General features: G+C 43.0%; 1 protein-coding gene across 2 annotated transcripts; it reads right to left on the bottom strand.

The window, feature by feature from the left end:
* Nucleotides 1-221: 221 nt before the first annotated feature.
* SNX8 (sorting nexin 8) lies at nt 222-20,625 on the bottom strand. Of its 2 annotated transcripts, none has more exons than XM_015643096.3 (11): nt 20,307-20,625; nt 13,307-13,497; nt 12,767-12,884; nt 10,275-10,396; nt 9,828-9,908; nt 8,731-8,891; nt 8,174-8,306; nt 6,986-7,054; nt 6,071-6,220; nt 5,543-5,692; nt 222-4,816 (listed from the first exon to the last, which is right to left on the bottom strand). In XM_015643096.3, exons 2-11 carry the CDS (start codon nt 13,445-13,447, stop codon nt 4,703-4,705), a joined length of 1,239 nt encoding a protein of 412 aa, XP_015498582.1. In that variant the 5' UTR covers nt 13,448-13,497; nt 20,307-20,625; the 3' UTR covers nt 222-4,702. The 2 variants fall into 2 exon arrangements, with proteins under 2 accessions (XP_015498582.1, XP_033373779.1); XM_033517888.1 differs by lacking the exon at nt 20,307-20,625 and adding an exon at nt 20,098-20,193.
* Between the last annotated feature and the right edge of the window lie 445 nt (nt 20,626-21,070).

The raw sequence follows: 21,070 nt of genomic DNA on the forward strand, positions 1-21,070 counted from the left end.
CACAAGGCAGAGGTAGATGTACAGTCCTGTTTCAGCCCAGCTTTCACTGTTGCAGTTCCTGCTGTGAAGTCAAACTATTTGAGCATTTCAGGTAAAGATATTCTGAAAAAATTCAACTTCTAGCAAGTTGCTGTTGCAAAGTGCCATCCCCTAGGGCTGCAGGCTTTGTCCCAGGGCAGGAGCAGGTGACTGCTCAGCACTGATGTCAGCCCAACCCAGCATGGTGGGCAGCAAAAGTTTAATCCAGCCATGCCAGAAATAACACATCACATATGTAACTCCTTACATAAGGTTTTGGATATTTTTTTCTTCTTTTTTCAAACACTTTTACAGACATATAATACTTACAGATAGAATCTTGGACTGTAACGTAGGATCTGTAAACATTTCCAGTCTACCAGCTGTAGTAATAGTTCTTTAATTCCTGCATTTGAATAAAGTGCTTCATACATAAGGCTATTTGAGCAAAGCAAAGATACAGGATATTCCAGGCAGGCAAAATTCACACCCTCTGAACTGTGTTTGTTTCTTGTCTCCTTCCAGCAGTTTTGAAAAATTTATACCACTCAAAAACATCCTTCTTCATCTGCTCAGCAAGCCACAGCTCAGACTCAGGAGGATGAATTAACACCTTAAAACTTTACTTTCCCTTTTGTGCACTTATTTACAGAGGTTTTGATACCTGCCTCTGACCTGGCAGTGAGGGTTCCTGGCTGCTCTAACAGAGAGAATGGCTTGAGACAAATAGAATAAGCACCCCTTAAAAGGACAGGCAGCTTTTACAGAGTGCAGGACCTTACTGCATGGTAGGAAAGGGAATGACTGGCAGCCAATACCTGTTAGATACCTTGGTTTATTTCCTGGTGGAAACCATAAATTGCTGGGTGAGAGACAGCATGTGACAATCACAGAATTACTTTCTGTTCCTCCAGGAGTTTGGGTAGGAAAAGAACAAGTGTGGCTCAGGCTTGCACTTCTCTGTTATTCCCTGTCTGCAGTCAGGTGAGTCCTTTCAGGAAGGTGCCTTCCCCAAGCCTGATTTTTAACTCATGTCAAAGAGCTGGGATGTTACTGCTGCTGCTGCAGTGAGACTGACACAGTTTAAGTAAGTTCTGTCCCCAGCTGGTGATCTTGGTCTTTTAGTAAACAGCACAAACTGAAGAGTGTGAATTTGCCTGTTACAATTTCCAGGAATTAGACCCTTGCATGGTTAAAGGATAGTTAAAAGCACTGGAATGTAGCAAGGCACCACTGAACATGTTACGAGCCGGGAAGATGGAAGGAGAGGGAAAGAAGGATCAAAGATTTAAGGTATTGTAAATAGAGTTTTGAGCCTTTCAACACGATACTGACAAAAAAGCCTGTATATTTCTTCCCACTTCACAGCAGGAAGAAGTCCTCAGGAGTGACAAAACAGAGCCCTTTTCAGAGAACAATTTTCAGGCAGCCTTTCAGGGTCTCAGGTGTTGACTACCCTGGTACCTCCAGGACTGCTCTGACAGACACTGAAGGCTTTTCTACCATCACTCCTTTGAACACATGAAAGTCCCCTGACCTCAAGCACACACAGAAAAGCTTCCACTCACAAAAACACATTAACACTTTGGCACTGCATCTTACAGGAACATCAGATCTCAGACAGACAGCACGCACTCCCCAGTTAGTCTGACATGGTTAGTGTTTACTGCAGAAGGCAAGAGCACAGAGGTAACTACAACTGTTTTCCCCACACTGGCTAGGGCAGACAGACAGCTGAAGTCAGCTTGACAGATTCCTTTGAGTTCCCTCTGGAGGAAGGAAGCTGTGCTTGATGCTGCCCTCCAAGTCTGACAGATCCATAAACCGAACATAACAAAGACAGTAAGGAAATCCCTCACACATTGAGGTAAACAAACAGTGCTATTTGCACACTGACCAGTCTCCCAGAAGAAAGGTTTGCAAACTAAGGGTTGTATGAAATAGTGTCTGGGTGTGTTTAGGAATGAGACAGAAGCTTGGCAGTCCAGTATGAAATAAACTCTGAAAGTGCCAGCGGCTGGATCAGCTTTGAGAATACTGGGCCTCAGTTCTCAAATACCTGGTGAACAGAGTAAAACCAAAACAGGAAAAGCCCATCCCCAAAACTCTCCTCAAAGACACAAGGGCTGACAATGGGGGAATGGAGTGTTTCTCAAAACAATGTAATATCAGTTTCTTTATAGGTCCTGTTGGGTCTCCATCATTGTTACAGTCTCTGCACTAAGACTGTACAATTTGTGCTTGAACATGAACAGGAAAGAGGAGTTATTTTAAAGCCCTAATGTCATTTTGATGTTTGCTTTTTGAGGGGCTGTTTTTTGATTTTAAATCAAGTTCAAAATTGTATTTTTTTCTAGAAGTGAGAAGTGCAAAGTTCCATTCAGCCTAGTCCTTTGCAAGCACTCCTATAGAACACTGCCCAGTCAAACAAGTAACATATGAGACTCATCATAAATTATCAGATCTTGCCCCAAAACATAGAGTATTTTCTCAAATTTACTGTTCACCACATCAGGCAAAGATAAATGAGGGAGGATGGGTGCTGAGACTGAGCCAGCCATAACCAGCCAGCACCTTCAGATAATGCCAGGAGCAAAGAGCATAGAAAAGTCTGGTAACACACTTCCCACACTTGAACCACAAACCGTATCCCTAATCAACACAAGGTCAAGCAGAAAAACCTGTTGTGCCATGCCTGAGATGATATCTTCTCTGTAACTGGACTGGAGAAACATTTCTCTCCCCTGACAGTTTGCTCCAGCTTGTGAGCAGAATTTCTTCTGCATCACTTAGGAAATCTCCAGGAGAGAATCAAATCTGTCACAGCCATTTGCAGTTCATCTGTCTCACTGGACAAGGCCTATGTGCAGGAGGAAAGTGAGTTAACGTTTGAATTGTTGGAAAAAGCTCTTAATGCATTCTGTGCAAGGTTGGCTACACACTGCTTAAGGCCCAGCAGTCAAGGAATTCACCCATAGCAGTGCATTTACTCCATTTTGAGGAGTGTGAGTAATGGTTATTGAGTCTCCTGAAACTGGGCAAATAACTTATCTTGCTCCTAGCTGAAGAAACTAATCCAGAATTTCCAGCTGGGCTAGGAAGAGTTTCATGTTGCACTGAAATTTCTAAATTAAAAAAAAAAAACAAACAAAAAAAAAAACAAAATAACTTTTGTGACTGGAGGATTTAAATATACTTCCTGGTAAAGAGGAAGTTCCCCACTGGGAAAATACTGTACTGGTTCCAATTTAACAGCAAGCACATCCTTGTTAATGTGCTTCCTTTTTTTACCCAGTTGAGGAAAATGCTAAGAAGCCAAGTCACAAATTCCCCTTTGGGTGCTATTTTGGCCCCAGAGAAGTCAGGATCAGGGAGTCCTGTTCACACACAGAGTCTTGCTGCAGACATGTGCAGTTTATCAGTTTCTCTGGAGGATGTGCACCACTTCCCCTGAGGTAACACAACATGCACGTTCTCCCCTTTGCCTCCCGAGGGAAAGCCACTGGAGATACAAAGTGGAGAATGTTTAGTCCCTTTATCACAACCACAAACCATTCTGAATACCCCATTACCAAGGGCTGTGGTGTTTTTAGAGATGAGAACTTTCACTTCATTGTCTACTCTCCTTCACAAACAAAAACACTGCAATGCTACCCACAGCCAGGAAGAATGACAGTAACATCCTGATAATACTGAATTTTTGCTAATGAATTTTATCAGCACTGTGTTCCAGCCTGCTGGTGCAACAGGATACTTCTGATATTACACCAAGAAAAGCACCAGCCTTCGGGTCAGCAGCTCTCCAACAGATCTGAACTCACCACTTTGAGGTCAGAACCTCCAGAAGAAATAAACAAGCTACCTTGTAGCTGTTCTGCTCCTGTAGCACAAGTGGTTTACAATGAAGGAGTGTTTTAGTCAATTATTTTCTCATTTATGCCAGGCAAACTCCTCTGAGTTCCTGAACCCAGCTGTCTTTGGCCCCAATATGAAAAATATGAGCAAGTCCCCAGGCTGCCCTGCAACCATGAAGGGAAACACACTGACAATACAGTCCATCCAGCACCATCAGGAAAATCCCTGTCACACAGCAGCACTGACCCCTGCCCAGCTGGGTTACGAAATCCAACCACTTCATTCATTTTGTGCTAAGGTCTAGCAGTAAGAAATCAGACCCAGACACCTACAATGGGATGGGGGATGGCTTTCAGCTTTCCTTATGCACACACATCCCTAACACAGGCCCTCCATGGCATAAAAAGCAATTTATCTCCACTACAAGCAAGTGCTTCAGCTATCCTGCTCATCTCAGCACTTCAGAGACGTGCAGAGATGTGTCAGCACAGCTGCAGATAAACATGATTGGAGGACTGTTAGTACAAGATGCAGAGGCCTCAGCAACAAGACTGCAGCACTCGCTGTGCCAGGCCATATCCCGGCCCCATGAGGAGTGTCTGCAGGATAATAGACATCAGCTCTGCCCCAGGGCATTGCAAAATTACAAAATTGTCTCTATATCCATATGTTCTGCCCCACATCCAGTCTGTCTAAATCAGAGAGCAGCTCAAAGCAGCAATATTAAAAAAAAAAAAAATAAAAATAGCTGTTTGGAGGATTCATTGGAGGTAGAGGTCCCACCCCTTCGTTGATTGCCCTTCTTGCTCCATATGGGATGCTCAGAAAATTAACTGGAAAAGAAGTTTCCCTCTGGAGGTGACAGTGGTGGAGTTGGCACACTGCTGGATCCCACGAAAAGGCAGCTCAACTTCGGCTTCAATTCATTCCAAACTTTACTCATCTGTGAGTGGAGAAGGAGAGGAAGCAGACATGACCACGCAGCAGGTAACAATCTCACCACACACAATGCTAGCAGCAGTCTCGGGCACTCAGAAGCATAATACAAATTTGCTGAAGTATTTTCAGGAAGTTGAGTGGACCCAGACTGTTCCTGTTAGACCAGTGCTATGTGCAGCTCCATGAACATTCTCCTGAGCTTGTACAGAAGGGAGAATTCCCTTCATCAAACTCCTTCACTGAAGGGATGGAAGGGAGCTGAAGGAGATTTTTCTAATATAACCAAAGCAAGAAAGTCTGTATACGGGGAATATTAAAGGCCATATTTAGGGGTTAACATAAGGGAACTTCTAAGTTTTAGAGCAAAACCTGGAAAGTTTTCTGGTCATACAATTTCTGTGTAGCTCAGCAAAAATCCAGATTAATCTAGCAAACATGCATCGTTCATTACAGAGGAGAGATTTAATGGATCTTTTTCAGCTACTCACAGGGTAAGGCCAGCTACAGATGAGGGAAAAAAAGGAGAAAACTTGATGCAAGACAATACCCTCTTCTAGAGGTGTTAGAGGCCAACCTTGATCCTCACCCAAACTGGAAAAACCTCAAGTAACTTCCTAAATTACAAGACAGCCTAACTGCACAAATTAGAGGATGAAGGCCAGTGGGTGAAAACAAATATATTCAAATTCTTTTTTCTATTTTGGGAAAAAGGACACAGTCTACAACTCACCTCTTTGTGACCCTGAATCTGGGAGTTGACAAAGGCCCCCAAAATGTGAGATGTGAGAGGCAGGTAGATGTGGATGAGCTGTGTCTCCTGATGCAGGCAATACAGGGAGAAGTAATTCCGCAGCTCCATGGTTATGATTGCGTTTTCTTGCTGCAAGAAGAGGAACTCAGTGACCAGGAAGAGGATGGGAGAAAGGAGAAACAGGAGAAAACAGCATTCCTCCCCATACCAGCAATTCAAACACATACCAAAAACCTAACAAGGGCAGTTCCTGGACCCATTTGATACAACAGCAATTGCCCTTTCCATCACACAGACTGCTGCTTCCCACAGCTCCTGCAAATGACACAGTGCTGGAGAGCCAGTAACAAGTGTTGAGGAAAACTAACACATTTGCCACGTGGCACAGATTTCCCAAAGCACAGGCTACCCTTTCAGTCCAAAAACTCTCTGGAAACATGACTGAGTTACAGAACAGCACCAATAGAGCCCAGTCCCACCCTTTGCTCTGCCAGGTGCCTGCCCTACCTCCACAATCCGAGACTCCAGTTGCTCCACTGATTCTGGCTCTTTGTTCTGTACAGTGGCACTCATCATCTGCTTCTTCATCATGCTGTACTTGTGCAACGCTCGCTGGTGCTTGTGCAATACCCCCTTCTCGTGCCTTTCACACAGGTCCTTTATGGGAAAAGAAAACAGCAGGTCCATGGGGAGCCAAGAGTCAGCAAACACACAGCCAAGTACATCAGGAACACACACATGTGGTCACACTTGGTGTCATTTCTATGCTGCAGATTTTTGCTCCTTTGTTTTCAAGAGGGTCAAAAAATGCTGGTAGCTAAGAATATAAGAAACAGAACTCCTTGAACCCAGACCAGAGGGCTTAAGAGGCAACCTGGTGCATCACTTCTGCCAACATTTTGGATCTTATCAGGCTTCTTAGCTTTTCTGACCTTCTCAGTGTTAAGTGCTGGCAATTAATTAAAGTGTTGGTTCAAGTCCTTCAAATTCAGTCCTGGCCTGGGAATGTCAGGAGAGGCTGCTGCATACAGCTGACCAGAATATTAGTATTAACAAAACCCTTTCATTCATAACTGAACTCCTGTCCCCATGAGCAAATCTGTAGCAATCTAGTTCACTGCTTTGACTCAAAAGCAGCCAAATCTAAAAACAAAAAGTAAGCTGATCCATACAGTTTAACCAGTCATATTTTTTAATTCCTTGCAGAGTCTGCTCTTTGGCAAGTTCTCATCATCAGATGAGCTGATCAGGAAGGCTACAGAGCTCCTTATGGCCAACAGCCACTCCCCTGCCTCTGCCAGATGCCCAGTTTGCCTCTGAACTGGCCTCACAGACAGTTTTCCACCCAGTTGGCGTTACACCCTCTAAAGAGCACAAGCTTGCTCTAAACAACTTTCTTGTTGGCAGAACAGCAGAGCTCACTTTATAGGACTGGAGTAAATCCAGGAAAAGGTTCAACTTCTCCACCACATCATTCTCTTCCTGTTTACCCTAGAAAACAAGGAAAAAGTACATTTTACGTAAGCCTGGCATCACAGCCCTTCACCCCCCCACACCATGCAGGCTCTCACTGCTCTCTCCAGGGCACATCAGTGCTTACACAACTGCAACAAAAATCTCCCGGATGGCACTGGAGTGTTTAATCTTCAGTGTGCAGAACAAAGACCTGACTGAGGCAGGAACAGCTTTTCCAACTCATTAGAACAGAAGGAGTTGGTGTCACAGGCCTGCGTGTCAGTCCTTTCAGCTCACTCTGCCTGGAATTTCTTGCTTTTGCAGATTCCTCCAATCTTTCATCTTCCCTTCCTACAAGGTAACTAATCCATTAAAACTCTGAATACCTGCATGTTCCCCATAATAGTTCATGCATCAGAAGGCAGAGACGAGACACCAAGACAAATCTTACTACCAGTTTTTTTTATTTTACAAAATCCTCTTTTCTTCCTGTATCAATAGAGTTCTCTGGAGCGTAAACTCCAGAGAAAGAGACCTGGCCTGACTGATCTACAAAGGCACACTGAGTGTTTAAACACAATGAGATGAAGAGCACTGAAGACAAAACTCTTACTTTTCCTTCCCAGAGTGTTGTGTTCTCACATCATTCTGACAGTCATTACCACACTGTATACTCAGAGCAGAATGTGGTGCTTCTGTCTGAATGATTCTCATGTAATGTTTAAGTACATGAATGTCAAAATTTGATTCAGAAGTAAATTATTCTGGGTTCCCTGTAGCAGATTAATAAAATGGAACACAGCACTTTTGGACAGCTCACCCTAGTAGTGAACTTAATGTGTGCAGTAACAATTTAAAATTAAGAAAGAAAGCAGGTTTTTCTTTCCTTTCCCTTGCCTGTTACATTTTTTCCCCATTTAAACACAGTCCAGGTATTTCACACAAGCTTGAACAGGCAGGCTGTTAGTTCAGGATGTGAGTTTGGACTGCAATCTCCCTCTTAACTCTTGAAGGGCTTATGTCCACAGAGCTCATCATTTAAGATGAAATTTAGGGCAGCAGTGTACCTCATTCATTTACAAAAAAAATAAATAATATAAAAAAATAAATAAAAATTTAAAAAATGGAAAAAAAAGACAAAAGTAAAGGACTCACCTGCTGCACAGCCTTATCTGCCAGAAGTGCAAATTCAACAGACAGACCCTTCAAGGCTTGTTTCAGAGTCCCCCATGTGTTGTTATTCAAAGCAGCCCAGGAAGGAAGTGGGGTAGTGTCTGAGCCCAAAGCACTGGAAGGAGATAAGCAATGGTCACATCTAGGAGATAAATTCCACTGAGTAGATAAAGTTATTTGCAGAGAGCAGTTTCAGACCTGTCTAAATAGCTCACAGTGCTGAGCTACTACTGTCCCATCACGAAAAGGATGCAAAAAAATGCTGAGTTAACTGTATACATACTGGGGAGAGAAACAGTAACACAAATACCTGAATGTAAAAGTATTTCTGTTTTCTTTCCTCACACTCTAGGGAATGCAGCCCTAGTGGAAAGTGAGCATTTCCTTCTTTTACAGAAGGAAAATTGATTAAGTACTACAGCATTCACTGAAATACACATTTTTACCAAACCATTTGCAGGTAAACTTTACAACAGTTTTGAGTTCTAAACTAACAACAGAAATGTGCACATCAGCAAGCCCTGCTCCCCCAAACCTACCTTAGCTCCTTCCCAAATATGAGCAGGTCGGAGGCGTTATCGATGGCTCGGGAAGCGATCCTCTCCGCACGGTCCCGGAGCTTATAAAAGCTGTTATAAATATTTCTGATCAGCTCCCTGCTGGCAGCAAACTGGGCCTGAATGTCAGCTGGGAGGAAGTCCTGAAGGAGTACAGAGGGATTACTGGTGGATAGATCAGAGGCAAACCACAGTCTGCAGAGAGGGACAGGCTTCCCTCCTGCGCTCACTCTCTCCCACTGTGCTCTAACAACTCTGCAGAGATCAGCTTCCCATTAAGGTGTCCAAGTCACATGCCACACAAACAGCCCTAATTTGCAGAGGCAAAAAGTGGTTCAAATACCCAGCACAGACAGAGTTGGCAAAATCTGCAATTCTCCTATGTAGTTAAAAGAGGGTTTGTGAGGTTTCAAGCTCACAAGTTCTGATCTGATCCTACCGGTAACTCCCAGCCCAGGAAAGTCAAGCATGAACTGAAATTTCAGCATTTTTGTTTTGACCAGTTTATCACTGGTAAAAGCCTGAATTAAGCTCCAGTTGCAAAACCTTCTGCAAGCATTGCAGGAACCTGAACAACAACTTGCTTTGAAATTGCTCAATGAACACAGTGGATGTGTACTTAAAACTTGTCATGGCACTAATCACTGGGATAAGCAGATATATGGAGAACTTATAACTAACTTTTCCATAACAGTCCAAATTGCTCTCCCACAAGGAGAGGACAACAGACAGAATGAGGGCACGAGCACAAGGGAAAGACATCAATCTAGACATTAACTTTTAAATTGTGCAATTTGTGCATTTGTTTGTTATGCAAGTACAAGTAATTACAGAGAAACATGTTCTGAACAGGATTAATTGTTTAATCTATATCATATTCATGAGACAGAATTTAGCTAGAAATGTCAGAGTCAAAAGTTTATTTGACCTTTTCAATAAAATTACAAGTCCTTCAAAGTCTGGAAACAACTGTTTCCTACCTAAGGTCTCCATCACTGCACAAATGCCCTAACTAAAGCACCTGGAAAAGAAAGCCATTTAAACCAGAACAACACATTGCAATAAATTCATATACATACCTTGGCCTGGGTAGCTAATCTGCAAGTCACAAATTCATCTCCTACTCCTTGGACCAACTCCCTTAGCTTATTCTGTACATCCTGGAGGAAATATAGAATCAAATGAGTGTGAAAGGACTATGAAAAAACACAGGCAGTTCAGGCAGGTCTCAGATATATTGCAGCAGCAAAGCACAACTCAGCAGATACAGAATTACCTAGGTTAAGTTTAGTTTAAGGAAAAACATAATCTCTGTTCCCCTAAGAACAGTTATAATTTTCAAAATACTACATTCCTGGCACTGAGTGAAATTACCTTCCACTTTCCACTGTGGAAACACCTACTGAGAGAAAATTCTCCTCATCCCAGGGAGCAAACCTGTGTAGGTTAACAGCAATTCTGAACGCTGTGCCCAGCGAGGCAGCTACAGCAAGACATGCAAGCTCAGGACTATTGCTAACACTCACTGAGCCACTGAAGGACAGGAAGAGTTTCAAGAGCACATCCTCTGAGAAGGGGGGATGTCGAGCCACCAGGTTTATAAATCTCTTCAGCGCTCTCCTCCTCGATTCTATGAACTCACGATCAGCTGCAGGAAGAAACATGAAATTCCAATTAATGCCCCTCACATTACATCTCAGAAAGTAAAAAGAAAGCACTGCAACAAAACCCAAAGAATGACTACCTATAGTCTGTCAGCTCACAAAAACAGACCTTTCAGACTGACCACCTGAACAAATATTCCATCAAGCATCTTTGCCTCTTACCAAAATCCAGCATACACATGACTCATGGTTATTTCCACAGGTGAGGTCAGGGAGGAAGGACAAACAACCAAACCTAAGGCCTGAAACCTCCACTTGCAAACTGTGGGCCTACAGAGATTCTTCTTCCTCTGAATCAATTCCACAGCCTGTTTGGGGCTTCTGGGATCAGCATCCATCCTTTTCATGCAAGATGTCAAAAAGTACTTTGGAAGAATTGCACAGCAATCTGCAGTACATCCATCCAGAGTCTTTACTTGTCAAACCAGAAATATTCTGCTCCTCTTGCTGAAACAGGAAGATTTTCAATCTGGCAATAACTGCAGTAAGGAAGTAAATCAAAGTTCCTGGAGTTTTTCAGGAACAATAAAAAATAAAACTAAATATTAAAGGAGAAGAAAGCAGCATAGAAAGAAATTAAAGGAATGCCCTTGCCTATGACAATACTCTCATATCATGAGGGATTTTTACTCTTTTCCCACCATTTTAAGGTGGCAGTTTGCTGGCTGTGAGGATTCCCATGTGTGATTCTCAGTAGAGCACTGCCCACCAACTCAATTTTTCTGCCATTGGGGCTGCAGATCTTGATTTTTCTTTGCTCACATTTAACCTACATGGACATTTCTGAAGTTTTGTACACACTTCCCACAGGATCTTCCTCAGATGGTTGCTGTCCTCCAAACGAGCAGAGCAGGTCACCCATCTCCACCTGAGAGATGGAGGGGAGCAGACCCCCACTGAGAGCTGTGTAACTCAGCAGAGGGGCCCTCCAAGGACAAAGCACAGAGCTTTGCCCATCCAACTCTGGGACTTGGAGGCTCCAAGAGTCACACTTCTATACTAATCCATCAAATCCTGTGTCCTGCAATGCCATTTGTCAGTCCATTAATTTACTCAGAAACAAGAACTACCCATTCCCTTTCCTTTTTCCTGTTTGCTGTTTCCATTAAGCCCACTTCCACAGCTTTCCTATATGCAGTCACTGGACTAAAGGCAATCAGCACTCTCTGTCTTATCACAGCTTTGCAGTGTATTAGAACTGTTCTCCTAGCACAGTCTGGGAGCTAATCCTATCAGTTTTTTTCCTAAAGTTATGATATGTGTGGGAAGAAATGCACCAGTGAATGCAGGGAAGTATCAACACACCAGCAATGCAAGGAAATAACAGTCCTTGAGGAGTGATAGATATTGGGAGCTTCTTTACAAGCATCCTCTGTCCACTGAGATTAGTCAGAGAAGGTCTCTTTGCTCACAGGTGTTGCATGAAGTGGAAATTCTGGCTGAGAACACTAAATCAGGTTAAATTCACACACGGGTTGCACAACCTCCCCAAAAAGCTCTTCGCAATTTACATTCCATCATAAGAATTTATGACCATTGAAGCTTTTCAGGGATGTGATTTTGCTTTGCTCCAGTTCACTATACACCCTGCTCTGCTCACTGTTTACCAATTCTGCTTTACTGGAGCAATACATGGACTCTTTGGTTGAAATCAATTATTTGTTGAAACACAGTGAGTTTAGCACCATGGGCAGGAGAGAAGACACTGAAAAAAAGATTGTTCTTTCATAGATCAAGTATTAAACAAGACAGGATTTTATACAGGTATACAGCTTTTGAAATAATAAACGCTTAAAACCAGTGTCAATATTTGAGATAAATGAAAAAATGTTCCTGAAGGAGCTTTGAAATGCTTTCTGTCTTGGGAATACTTCTTGGTTTGTAGCCTAACTGCTAAAGTATACTTGAATGAACTGACACTGGTTCCATTTAGGTTGAAAAAGAACTTTTAAGATCACTGAATTCAGCTGGTAAACTAACACTGTCAAGTTCACCACTGAACAATGATGATCACAACCTGTTTTTCTGAGAAGCAACACCTGCAACTTTGCCATGCTCGTGTGTAGAATTACACCTAAAGTCTTATTAAGAAAAATCATTAGATACTGAAATTCCACAGGAAGAAACCCCACTGAAATTTTGCATTCATCTCTCACCTACAGGAATTTCTAGCATGGCAATAATTCACATCTCCAAATCGTGTATTATAACCTCAAAGTTGTTGTCTGAGGCAAGCAGAAGCCAAGACTTTCGATCTTTTAAACATTGTTTTTCAACAGTATTTCCTTGATTGCGCTTGCAATTTTGCTTTTGAAGCAAAACCCCTCCAGTGCAAAATGAAGCAGCAGGTTTACCTCCCAGCATCCTCTTTGGGGGCAGTGCTGGCACCATGCGATACGGGAACTTCTGCAGCAGCATCTCGTGGAACACCACAAAGTCGTTGTATCGTCTGTACACTGAGCACTTGAATCGCTGCAGTTAACAAAGGGGGATAAATCAATGCACACCTTAGACAGCAGCACCTCCACGAGTTTTGGGGCTTTTTTTGCACTGCCAATACAATTTCTTCACTAGCTCAGAACAGTTTGAAATACCCAGCTACCTACATTGATTTGTTATAAAACCATTCTGTTCTCATTGTCATACACCTGCTTTTGTACAGAGCTGAGGTTTCAAGCAAGTGAAATAGCAGACCATCCTTCACAGCTCAGTTAGACATTCCATGCTCCCAAGTCAGGGAGGACCAGTGCTACTGCATTAAAAATCAACTCATAAAACTGTTCTCCTTAAACCCAGCACCACCCAGCACAACTAAATCACTCAGGACTTTGCCAGCAGAAACTGCACACACGTTCTTAGGAGGATACATGCTCACCAAAGCTTGTTCACATTACCTTGCTGGAAACCTCATATTCCACATGTTTCAGAAAAAGGCCCTTCTTCTCAGGTATAAGCTCCACCTGCACACTGTCCTTGCTCAATAGCTCTTGTAGGGTGTGGGAAAGCAGCAGTGGATTTCCCTGGGGCGTCTGCATTAGAAACTGTTCTGGCTCCCTTGGTTCATTTACTGGAGGCTTTGCCAAGTCTAGAAGATAAAAAGGGAAAAAACAGTAGACCTGATAAGATACAGTAAAAGAAGTAGCCTCGAAATATTCTCTTCCTTTGCTTGATACTCCCAGAGTGGTGCAACACAACCAGAAGCCCAGGCAAGCCACTCCCCTGAGAGGTTATGCTGCTCCACACACGTTCACATCGCTGGTACCTCCCTGCTCACAACACCCAGCAGCAGCACCAATTATATCGAGTCAGAGAGACATCTCCACTAAGCAAAGGATCACAGGCCAAATTTGTTCTGTGAATCAGCTAAGAGGCCTGCATTTCCTGTCTGTCCAGCTCCCACCACAGCAGGATCTGCCAAAATGAACGAAACCCTTGCTCAGCGCTTTTGGATCCTGCCTAGAACAACTCATGGAAGGAACAAAAAATGTGTCATTTTACCATGCTGCAGAAATTTAATCCATTAATTTTGCACATCATTACAAAGGAAGGAGACACTTCATTTGACAATAGTTTATGAAACTCTTTGACAGTGTGCTACAGTGAGCGTGAATTACAATAATTTACTATGTCAACATACTTAAGTCCAAAGCAGAGGGAAAAGGTTCCTAATAAGGGCTACCAACCTGACAATTCTTTAATCACAGCAAGATGTGGCAAAATCCTTCAAACCTACCTATTTTCTTCCACTGCTTGTAGCTAGAAAACAAACAGCTTTTGACAGTAAATTTGGCTGTATCTCGGCAGGCTTTGGACAGCAACTGATTCTCAGAGAGATGCACAAGTGAAAAAAGACTTAAGAATGTGGCCCCAGCGGACAAATGACATCAAAGAAGGGGCAAAGCTGATGACTCAGAGTGTTCTCTTATCAAGTGACTCTTGCAGCTTGTTATCTCAACCTGACTTCATAACTACATCTATTATGTGACTGTAAACTAAGCTTACATTGTTTCTCAAAGCCATCTTTTATTTTCTACCCATTCCACACATAGGAAATAGTGTTAAAAATGTGGGTACAACCCCAGGATCTGATAATCTGATCAACCTGAGTTCTGCTCTCCACTCTGGAGCAGGTGGGTTGCCTCCTCTCTGTAAGAGGCAAACTGTAAACAAGCTCTTTCATAAAGCAAGTCAAATCCACTGATGAAAAGTACCTAGAAAAGCCAGGTAGGATTCATTATCCCTTCCTTGCCACTGTGCAGAAGTTCTTAAATATATCTGCAATTTTGTGAACACAGTAACAGTAGAGAAGCAAGAAGCGTCTCTTTAAGCTTTGATACATGGTTAAAAAAAGTTGTTAACTGGGTAACAGATTAACTCAAGGAAGACAAAAAGTCCTATCCTTAACTTTGAAGCCCTGACCTCCTCCTGATAAGGATTTCCCACCTACTCCTTCATTTGCCCTCGGCCCTGATAAATGGGGGAAACATGCAATTTTTAATTCCTCGGATTTATGACTTCATAACACTTTGCCATTTGTTCCATAAAATGGCTTAATGAAACCAAACCAAATCCAGGACAAATGACCTTATCCCACATGCCTCATCAGGCTTCAGATTCCTGCTAATGTGACTCAGAGCAGCAAGTTGTAACACCTCTGCTTTAATGGATATATCACCTGCTAACCCCACCTATGTAGCAGCTTCTAAAACTTTCCAGCTACCTGCCAGAAATTTCCAGTAAAATTATACAAGCTAATTCAGTGTTGACATGGGATACTGCTGGATGAAGTGATAACATCTGTACAGCACAAGGCATCCTGGATATCCAGAGCAGCAGTTCTCTGTGTGTCCACACTTGTGATTCTTGGGTTTAACTGCTCAAGACACATCAATGAAATACGACACAGGACAGCAGATGTTGTTACTCTTCTGATGCACACAGATCCATCTCTCCAGAGAATTCCAGAGACTTCTGTGATGCTCAGCCTCTGGCTGATGTTGCAGAGGCCTCCCCAAAAGGGGGTTACTCAAAATGCACCCCAACTAACTCCTCAAGCAATGCCAATCTGTACTGACACACCTCCTGCCTATTCACTGTCTCTGCTTCCCATCTTTCTGCTGGACAACCAACAGCACAAACCAGTCCCTGCACTGGGGCTCAGCATTGTCTGTCAAGGACAAAGAAAAAGATAGGTATGAGGAGAAAAGATGAGTAGGGTATACCATGAAACCCTCACTGTTTCATCTGTAAGACCCAGAATCAAACTGATGCTGAGAACTCTCAGGTTCACTGCAGATCTGAACCCCACTAGCCATCCACAGAGTGATGCCCAACCAGGCAAGACTCCACAGACCTTTGACAATTCAGCCACATTGCTCTTTTCTTGATAATGCCTCCCCAGTTTTTAATCAATTTTATTCTCTAAATTTGCTTACTAAAAATCACCTGCAGAACATGCCTTCTCTTTATCAGCAGTTCACACTCTTGGCTCTCCCTAAAATATTCTGTAGCTTCTTTACACCTCAACCTTGTCTAAATGTGTGAAATCACACAAACCAGACAACCATGCAAACAAGTTTGAATAATTACTGTTTAATTAATAACCTCAGTGTGTCTGGTAGCAGCAAGACAGTTACTCAGAGTGAATCTACACCCACAAACACTGGTCTGAGAACACAATAAAATGACTTGGGAACAGCTGTTAACCTGCTTTAGGAAATGCTTATCATGGCATCAACACTAACCCTACAGAGCAACATATATTGGAACTGTTCTTCAGCCCATTTCTCATTGACTTACTAAAGAGCCTGTTTGGGAACAGCCTCAAGAGCCCTGGCCAGGAATGGTGGATAATAATGGGAACTCATTGGTATGAGCTCCTGTGTTCAGCCAGTAAAAGGATTTACATGCATTGTACCAGAACACTTAACGCTTCCCATCACGCACTCTCTGCTGGAGAACAGCTAATTTTGAGAACATTCCCTTTGGTTTCAGCAGATCATTATCTAGTAAAGTTTATAGAGAGAGAGCAGCAAGTGGATACAGAAATGAGGTATGGAATGGTCCCCCGGAACACTGGGAAGCAGACAAAATGAAAATCAGCTTTTTCCTACAAGCTAGGCTTTTGCTACAGCAGTTTCTCAATCTGTTGTCAATAAGATATCAGGAAGTGGCCTGATACAACTGAAAACACATTGATATAAAAGCTAAAAGTAATACATATAAACATACATAAGTAAACAAGACAACAACAAGATGACAAGAACTAAAAGTTTGAAGAAGCATTCAAAGCATGGCCTAGTTTTTGTTTGGTTGTAAAAGAAAACAGCTGTGAAAACACTGCATAATAGTTTTGTGTGGTGTTTTGGTTTTTGTTTTTTTTTTGGTAACCAGTCAGGTAACCTTTGGGTTGAAGGGAGTTGAGAAACTTACCCAGAGAACAACTGCAATAGAAAATTTCTCTGCTACATACCATGTGTTTCATGCTTTAGTTAATGCTCAACATTCATTACTCCACTGGTACAACTGGGCAGCAATCTGCCCTCCATGGAATTACCAGTTTCCTCCATCCAAATTTCCAAAATCATGCATATATCAAAGCCAGAGCAAAATTCCAAGTACCTGGATAGCTACACAGAGCTTTCACATGTGAGTAAGCACATACAATAGAGCAATGCCAGGGCTGGAAACACAGCTGGTGAATCACAACATTGATCTCCCTTCCCTGTTTAAGCTCTGTCAATCAAATTTGGAGGCCTTATCTCCATTTTACAGGTGGCTGATGCTACCAACTCTTTATTACATCAGGTGCTAATCAAATGCATTTATTACCCATGCTTAAGTAGATGGTGCCACTGAATTACTCGTTATATTAGTAGTATATTTACTAGAGGAGAAAGGAGCCTGTAAGGAAGCAAAACCTTTGGGAAAAAGAGCTCAGATCTCTCCTCCATCATCACAGGCCACAGCTGTGCAGAGCAGAGGGGATCAAACCCACAGGAAATGCAAGGGAATATGAAAACTGACACAGATAACTCAGATTTCTCCCTGGAAAAAATGAGGGCTCCACTACCAACTCCTGAGCCAGGAATGCTAAAGCAGTAATGTAAATATCATTCATCAGCATTTCCCTTTCCTTTCTGTCTTCTCATGAGAAGCCCCAGGAATTATGGAAATGCCTTTCCCCCTTATTGTGTCAAGCACATTCCTCCATAACTTGTCCACATCAGCCTCCCTGAAAGCTGGTGCAGATTTCAACTACAAATTCAAACATACTCCCATCTTAGCTTTCATTTTTTTAAAGTATTACATAATTTAAAATGCCCTAAAAAAAAAAAGTCCCCAAAAAAAAGAAAAAAAAAGCAAACAGGACCTTTTTCCTATTAAAGGCTTTACATATTTTTTGAGACAACTGCATGCAACTTGTTTGGGTTGTTTTAAAGAATTTAAAACCATGCAATTCTTATTTCAAAAGGAGAAAAGCAAAAGAATCAGTCTAACAAAAATCAGTCTAACAAAGCTAAGTGCTACACAGCTGTGTGCTCAACATGGAAGGCAGGTCTGTATTTCTTACTGGGTACAAGAAAAGTTATTATATTTAGCTTCACTCTAATTAAGAGTCTCCTTCCTTCTTCCCCACAATTCCCTTGTAAATACAAGCTACCCAATGCCAAAACAAGATAAAATAGCACACATTATCATAAAATTGGATGCTGGAAACAGGCTCCTATGTTTTGTTTTTCTCCTTAAAAAAAACAAAAAACACCACCACCACAGATATGAAGTATGTCAACCCTGCACTAGCTAGTCTGAGTTTTCTGGGTTTTTTTTTTTTCCCCTTTGGTTAGGTTTTTATGTTTCCCCTTGTTTTTTTTGGTGTTGCAGGTAGTTTGGTTTTGGTTGGGTTTTTTGGTGGTTATTTGGGGATTTTTTCCAACTAAGTTTAAGATAGTTATTCAGCACTTGGTGCTCCTAAAGATGAAACAGAGAAGTTATGCCACAACTCAAAAATAGTTGAGGCTATTTAAGCTTTATTTAGTAATATTTAAAAAGCACCTGAATTTCTGCAGTCCCCTGCAGCTGTAGGCCTCTTGCTGCCTCTCAAACTACCACAATCCCATACTCCAGCAGGAAAAAACCCCAACACCAACCTGTCACACAGATTTACTGTGTGTAAAGAGCTAACCTTAAGCCTATGGTCCTCCTCTTTTAACTATGCTGTTAGATCATCAACTGATTATTCATCTGATTTCCCAAGTCTGGGAATACAAGGGACACATTCCATTCACAAGTCAGCCATGAGCCACAGCTGTAGCAAACACAATAAAGTGAGGTGCAGCTACTTTGAAGAAATAACAGGATTAGCAGAGAAAAATCCATCGAGGAATGTGCCCCAAGACTGCAAAGACAAAAAGTCAAATGTTCGCTAGGGCTGGTTCCCAGCGCTCAGTGGATGACTGCTAAACTATCATTTTTTCACAAAAAGGTTGGAAGTGTAAAAATTCACACCCAAAAAAGTAACTCAGCAAGTGATAGCCCAAACAACTACTCTGGGAAACTTACACAAGGACATTTTGGCCTGACTACAAAACTGGCAAGTTTCCACAACCAGCTGTCCTTATAGAGGTCAAGAATAGCCTGTGAAAAGAAATAGTTTATCTTTGTTTTGCTTCTCATCTTCCTTACATGTTTCTCACCCTCCTGATTATGCTGGGGGAAAACTTGATGTTAGCATTTAAGCATTAAAAAATAGCATTGCCACTCAAGATACTACAGCCTCCTCATGGTCTTTTCACACATTTTATAGTTAGAACAAGCTCATTCTTATCCCAAATCCTGTTGAAAAGCAATCATTAAAGGTCTCCTCCTTTTGTACCAATTCTACATGTCTGGAACTGGTAAATTTTTCTCCCTCAACCTGCACCAACCCATAAAACTTGAAGACTGTGGGAGAAATCAGTGGTCATGTGCAAATTTTACTGTCTGTACCTGTACAGCCCTCCCATGGGCTGAACACACAGTTAAAGGTTTACCATGGGAAGAAAAAGAGACACCTCACTCCTTACACAGCCAACACACCAGGATGAGCTCCCTGCAATCATTGCAAAACAGACTCACATAGAAGCAAAAGGAACAAAAAAGTCAATAAAATCCACTCTGCAAAATTGACTCCTATATGTTGAATATTATCCTTTTTTCTCTTCAATTGTATTAAAGTACTCTGAACTCTGCTAAATCAACAAGACAGCATTTGTATATGCGCTCTCATAGGGGGGCATCAATGATAGCTACCTGGACTCTCATTACCCTGGATATTTCAATCCTGCCAAAACACTCACTGACAAGCTGCTGGTCTCCAAAAAAAATTACCTATGGGTGTGAAACTTCGAAGATCTCTGAACCTGCATCATGATGCTAGAAATTAAAAACAATGCTGCATTCACAGCATTCTTTTTTTTTAGCCAAAGTCATTATATACCCTCTCTCAATGATCATCATAAAATCTTTGCCACAGAAAACCAAGTTTTCTAAAGAAGGCTGAGTAGATTAGAAAGGTACAGAAGCACCATCACCAGAAGTTAATCAGTTCAAGAATACTACTATACTTGGAGATAAGCTACTTGGAGATAATTGTTTTATCTCTATAAGGCTCCTGAAGCAGATGGCAAATCCATAACAGACATACCTGAGCAAGCTCTCTCTTTGGTACAGTAGGACATTTTTTCCACAAAGGCTGCTGTTCAATATGTTACATCAGTCCTGGACAGAAATATTCCAAAATAATTTATTTATAAGCATTATCTGCGTCAGGAGCATCACAGGCCTAACAAGAGCAAAGTCACAGCAGATCCTAAATATAATCAACCACACCATTTCTTCACACATTAAACTTACCCACTCATTTTTCTTTCCAAACTGGGCATAAAAATAGTATGCAGAGAGCAGGTACAAAACTTCAGCCACTTCAAAGAAAACTTTACAGAAGCCTCTTAAAGTTTCCTTCAGTTTAACTGCTAAAGGAGTCTAACACATTATTCCCTCAATTCACCCGGGAGCTCCCTCGTTCTCTCATTTCGCAACCAGCGCTGGCATTATTTTGGCTACAAGTTTCTCCAGACCAGCCGCACGCTCCTAAAACTGCGGCGTTGGGAGCTGGTGCTTTCCCCGCTGGCTCGGAGCGGAGGCGCAGGGACCGCCCGTGCCGCTGCCCAGTGACCCGCTGCGGAGCGGGGCTCCACGTGCCCCGGGTCCGGCTGGGCGGGCGGGGAGCAGGCACCAAATGAAGTCCGTCCAGCACGCAGGGAGCGCTCGGCCGCGTGACTCCCCACGGGAGAAGCTCTGGACCGCGCCCCGTGTCCGCGTCCAGCCCCACAGAAGGGCTGCGGGGAGCTGACCGCCCGCGGCCGCCGGGGCGACCTCCCGCCGCCCCTCCGGGCAGGTAACCGCAGCGGCCCGGGCGCCGCCGGCGCTGCCGCTCCTTCCCCCCGCGCCTCGGCACGGGGAGGGACCCCGTGGCCCCCGCACGGCACCGCTCTGTCCGGGGGCAGCCACCGGACGGACCGGGGCCAGCGGGGTCCCGCTGTCCCGGGGGGAACAGGGAGCGGCGGCGGCGCTTCCCCGCAGGTTTTGGCGGGGAGCGCGGCCCCGAGCCCGGCGCG

This window comes from Parus major, chromosome 14 (assembly GCF_001522545.3).
Source record: "Parus major isolate Abel chromosome 14, Parus_major1.1, whole genome shotgun sequence".
In the NCBI taxonomy this organism is placed as follows: domain Eukaryota; kingdom Metazoa; phylum Chordata; class Aves; order Passeriformes; family Paridae; genus Parus; species Parus major.

Bases quoted from the DNA above. Each gene is read 5' to 3' on its own strand.
- SNX8 (XM_033517888.1), bottom strand. From the start codon at position 20,131: ATGTCCTACTGTACCAAAGAGAGAGCTTGCTCAG. The intron at 9,909-10,274 runs GTGAGTGTTAGC...TATTTCCTCCAG, and splicing joins TCCTGTCCTTCAGTGGCTCA to GATGTACAGAATAAGCTAAG. The intron at 8,307-8,730 runs GTAGGTTTGGGG...ATCTCCTTCCAG, and splicing joins ATATTTGGGAAGGAGCTAAG to TGCTTTGGGCTCAGACACTA.